The 5616-nt window shown below is 44.2% G+C and overlaps 1 gene segment (V, D, J or C); it reads left to right on the top strand.

Annotated features, from left to right (window-relative positions):
- Positions 1–974: 974 nt before the first annotated feature.
- On the top strand, positions 975–1517 carry LOC120225928 (the record flags this gene model as incomplete). The annotated part of the segment is given in 2 exon segments: positions 975–1087; positions 1191–1517. Coding segments are annotated over 2 exon segments (373 nt in total), but the record flags the coding sequence as incomplete, so codon positions are not given.
- Positions 1518–5616: the final 4099 nt, after the last annotated feature.

Here is a 5616-nt window from a genome sequence, read left to right as displayed (position 1 = left end):
TAAAAGACACAATTGTCACCTACTTTGTTCATTCTCTGGGTGTCATGTTATTAGGAAGCTCATGCACATGCAAAATGAAGTTTATTTTCTTCTGTAGATATGTCTTATGTCAATTGAATTATTAGACCAGACAGAGAACACAGGAGCAGAAAAGGAAAAAGCTTTCTGCTCCACAACTTGAAGATGTACCCATGAAAATTAGGTAAGAAAACGAAATAAAGACATGTAAATCAGTAAGAGAGAAGAAAATTATTTGTTTGAGGATCACATGATCGTATATATAGTAAAACGTTAGACACTCCACAAAAAAATATTAGAACCAATTAACATACTCAGAAAAATTTCAGAATACTAAATTAACATACGAATATATGTTATATTTCCACACACTCAAAAGAAAATATATGAAAAAAATAACAATATCAATTTACATCAACAAGTTAAAATGGCAAAAAATGGAGGACCAGGGTGGCTTTATTGGTTAAGTGCATGCTGTTCATTTTGGCTCAGGTCATGATTTCATGGTTCCTGAATTTCATCCCAATTGTTTAATCGCATCAGTGCAGAACCTGTTTGGGATTCTCTGTCCCCCTCCCTCTCTCTGGTCTCTCTCTCCCTCTCCCTCTGTCATGCAAAAATAAACACACATTAAAATTAAATGGCACAAAGTAAAGTCTTTAGGATTAAATTTCTCTCAAAAGTAAAATATTAGCGTACTAAACATGACCTGCTTGGAGAAAGATATGTACAAAGGCGAACACAGCTGCAAAGATAAATGTGTTCACAGATAGAATTCTTCATATGTCACAGCACCTTCTACACAAAGTGATCTAAAAGTACCTCCCAAACATTGTTTTTAACTTTCAAAGAAGCAAATCTAAATCTGGAGCTTCATATATAGTCAGAGGACATGCAAATAGGGCGCTGCCTGTGCTGATTAAACCGGCCCAGCCCTGACCCTGCAGCTGGGAGAGGAGCCCCAGCCCCGGGAGTCCCAGGTGTTCCCATTCTGTGATCAGGACAGAACACAGACATCTCACCATGGACTTTGTGCTTGGCTGGGTTTTCCTTGTTGCTGTTTTAAAAGGTAATTCGTGGTGAACAAGAGACATTGAGTGTGTGAATGGATGTGAGTGAGAGAAACACTAGATGTGTGACAGTTTCCTGACAAGGATGTCTTGTGTCTGCAGGTGTCCAGTGTGAGGAGCAGCTGGTGGAGTCTGGGGGAGGCCTGGTGAAGCCTGGAGGGTCCCTGAGACTCTCCTGTGCAGCCTCCGGATTCACCTTCAGTAGCTACGGCATGAGCTGGGTCCGCCAGGCTCCAGGGAAGGGGCTGGAGTGGGTTGCAGTTATTAGCAAAGATGGAAGTAGCACTTACTATGCAGACTCCGTGAAGGGCCGGTTCACCATCTCCATAGACAACGCCAAGAACACAGTGGATCTACAGATGAACAACCTGAGAGTCGAAGACACGGCCACATATTTCTGTGCGAGAGACACAGTGAGGAGTCATCAGGGTGAGCCCAGACACAAACCTCCCCGGAGAAGGGGATCAGCACCACCAGGGGGCGCACATTATGCACATTTCTGGTTTGTATTCCCAGGAGCAGGGACAGAAGGAGGTTACAGGCAGGTTTCCTGTCAGGGTCTGGGGCTTCCTTTCCACACAGCAGTTTCCCCCAGGGAGCCTCTCTGGACACGCGATTCTGTGCTTACCTATGCACTCTCCAAATTAGAAACTGTGTTGTCCTAAGAAGACTACATTAACATGCACAAAGACACAGTTGCTTGCACTTGTTTACTCCTGTCCCTAAATATGAATAAATCACAGATACCCTGATGCACATCAGCTGAACGTTTACAGGAGTCCCAGATGCATTCAGTGTGCAGCCAGGATCATAAAATCCACAGAGCCTCTCATTACCTCACCCAGCTCTCGTCCCAATCAAACATGACACTTCATTCATGGCACTTTGCTACTCAGGACTTTAAATGAGTTACAGCCTTATTCAATTACTCCTGGACGTTACAGGCAGGTTTCCTGTCAGGGTCTGGGGCTTCCTTTCCAGACAGCAGTTTCTCCCAGGGAGGCTCCCTGGACCCCTGATTCTGTGCTTACCTATTCTTGTCCACAATAAGACAAATATACTAACAGGCACAAAAGAAACAGATGCTTACACTTCCTTGTTCCTGTACCTAAATAGAAATTATTTACAGATATCCTGATGCACATCACACAAAGCTTTACAGGATTTCAGATGCACACACTGCATCGCAGGACCAGCCAGCTCAACGTGCACTCTTGCTAGAAGCAGCATAAAGTGCATGCTGGACGTGAGGTTACTGAGACATGAAAAATTGAAGCAACAGATGACAGACTCCTGGTGGAGTCATTGTCTGAACCATTCTCACAACATCGATTGTAACTGAAAGCACAGATGCACTGGGACTCTCACCAGGTGGTGGTGTTGATATGAAATCTGAAGATCACACACACACACACACACACACACACACACACACACACACACACAAGGGTATAAAACCTTCATCACCTTCCTATTCGTGTCTGTTGAGAGAAGGGCAGGGCTGTCAACAGGTCATAAATGCTTGGATAGAGTCAGGAATGGACACTGGCTCAGGGCATATTTGTGGGTCACTGGGGAGGAGGTCCTGCGCCCAGGAGGGGCTTGTGTGGAGAAAGCCTCCCACCTGTATCAATAGATGGAGAACCCATGGTTTCCTGTTGGATTTCCCACGTGTGGGGCAGGAGGAGACGAGGGAATCAGGAGGGTCAGGAGCTGGAAGGAACAATCCACGCTCACAATGTGTAGACGAATCCACTAAACATGGATGAAAACTGGGAGAAGAAAAGAGAGAAATGTCTATTCCAAGTAGAAAATGTTCTTAATCCTTGGAAAGTGAAACTAATGATTCATGTAAACAAGCACAAATAACAGCATGATAATAGAAGTGGACTGAGGTCTTACTCAGAGTGTAGGCTGGAAGCCGTCCACTCCCGAGAAGCACCAGCATGCTCTGAAGGTCTTGGGTTCACTGTGTCCACGAAAGACTAGTGGCTTCTACTCGATCCATGGGAAACAATCTTATTGAGAAGAATGTGCTAATAGCAGGAGAGTTTAATAGTCCACTTACAGCAATGGATAGATCAGCTAGACAGATGAGCACCAAAGGAACAATGGACATGAACAACACATTGGACCAGATGGATTTGACAGATTTAGAATCCGACATCCTGAGGCCATGGAATTCACTTTCTTCTCAAGTGTACATGGCACATTCTCCAAGAGAGATCACATATGGATCATAAAGCATCCCTCAATAAATTTAAAAGAATTGGAGAGGGAGGCAAGATGGCGGAGAAGTAGGTTGCTCCCTACATTTCCCTCACCCCATCTCTCATATGGAGAAGGCCTGAAGCCATAGGAACCTTACAGAATCCAAGAATTTTGGAGGAACAAGACACAGAGTCCACTGGGATAAACTTATAGGGTGAGTGCAAACTGGGGAAGATAAAATCGGGCCGGGACCGGAGACATAGAGGGAAGGGGGATCCTCCTTTGAGGGGGGACTGCACTGAGACTAGAGGGGAAAGAGAGTGGCTGAAACTGCTCAAGACACTGTCCCTATCACTGGAGAAGAGAAAAATCTCTGCTCAGGACACAGGGGGATCCATTTTCCTGCTGTCCAGCTGACCCTAGGTGGGACACATTCATCCCAGATGACCCTGGGGGAAACTGCTTCTCGCTCACCAGCTCAACCTGGAAGGAACGCGGCGGCCCCTGAAGCTGCACCTTTGTGCTTCTGGCTCAGCTGGATCCCCAGGGGGAAGGCGAGAAGCTTGAAACTGCTCTGAGGGGCTCGCCTGCCAGTTTATACTTCAGGCAATATCAATGGGGCACATGAACTGAGATCTAGAAAAGAGGCCTGGCTGGGGATATAGAGAACGGCCCACCTTGGCTACGCCCCTGGCACACGGATATCACACCCAAAAGAGAGAATTGCAACGCTTGGTTCGAGAAGGGGCTGGGGCGCCGCCACTCTTCTCCCCACAACCGCCAAGGCAGGACTCCCACGGGACACACGGACCAAACCACGCCCATCCCTGCTAGAGAGCTGCCCTCTTTTTATTTTTATTTATTTATTTTTTTTTACCAGAACGGGGGCAAGAGCAACATGGATGCGCTGCCCTGATTACTTCTGGTCACTGGCTCGCTTAGTCACATTTAATCCATTCTCTAGATGTAAATTCTACACCTCCACCACTACCTTTTTAACTCTTTCTCTCTGGAGTAATCAGACTATATAGTTTTTCTGAGTAGCATTATCGTCATTTCTTTTGCCCCCTCTCCAACCATATTCTCCTCTCTCTCTCTGAAATAAGCCTCTTATTCCTTCTGCCTGCTCATTTCATTTCCAAATTTGCTTCCTCCCCACCCTGTCCTTTCGCTCTTTGTATATGCTCTTCCACCAGCACTGCATACATCCGGCTATTTATTTGTAACTGGGATTCTGGTTCCATGATTTAGACTGTCCTTTGTCTATAGGGTTTTTTCTTTTTACTTTTCTTTTCTTCTTTTTACTTTTTCATGTATTTTAATTTTTATTATTCGTCTTTCCTCCATCCTCTTTTTTTTTTTTTTTTTTGTATATGTCCCTTCCTTTTTCTCTTTTTCCTTTTCCCTTTCGGTTTGCATGCTTGTTGGATTTGTTTGTGTGATTGTTTGCATTTGTTCCCTGTGTGTTTCTCTGTCTGTTTTTTTTTTTCCCAGGGCTTCGTCAAGAAACCGGCAAAGTACACATGGTAGAGAGTCCAAAATATCACTATGAGAAGGAAAATAAAATAACCAAGGTCTCAAGAAGAGAGACCAAGAGACACCATTCAAAGAAGACTTTATGAACAGACAGGCCCTGGACAGTCAAAGAGCCTTCTTGCGTACAGCAGCACTCACAGGTGCAGAGTGCACAACAAGCTTTGAAAACTAACAAGGGATAGAAAGCTAACCAAAATGACGAAATGAAAGAGTTCTCCTCCAAAGAAATTCCAGGAAGAATAGACAGCTAAAGAACTGCTCAAAACAGATATAAACAACCTAACTGAACAAGAATTTAGAACAATAGTCATAAAATTAATCACTGGGCTTGAAAAAAGAATGGAAGACATCAGAGAAACTATTGCTACAAAGTCTATTGAGCTCAAAAATAGTTGCGATGATTTAAAAAATGCTATAAATGAGATACGTAATAAAATGGATGTGTCCAATGCACGGATTGAAGAGGCAGAAAGGAGAATAAGTGATTTAGAAGACACAATTATAGAAAAAGAAGAAGCTAAGAAAAAGAGAAATAAACTGACCCAGGAACATGAAAGGAGAGTTCGAGAGCTCAGCGATGCAGTCAAATGGAATAATATCCGTATCATAGGAACTCCAGAAGAGGAAGAGAGAGGGAAAGGTGCTGAAGGAGTCCTTGAACAAATTATACCAGAGAACTTCCCCAGTCTGGGAAAGGAGACAGACATTGAAATCCAAGAGGCACAGAGAACTCCCCTCAGATGTAACTTGAATTGATCTTCTGCACGACATATCATAGTGA

The sequence above is a fragment of the Hyaena hyaena genome, unplaced genomic scaffold, assembly GCF_003009895.1.
Source record: "Hyaena hyaena isolate Hyena2069 unplaced genomic scaffold, ASM300989v1 scaffold_1575, whole genome shotgun sequence".
Classification (NCBI taxonomy): domain Eukaryota; kingdom Metazoa; phylum Chordata; class Mammalia; order Carnivora; family Hyaenidae; genus Hyaena; species Hyaena hyaena.
The sequence above is the reverse complement of the archived record's forward strand: the minus strand, read 5'-3'. Positions and strand labels throughout refer to the sequence as shown.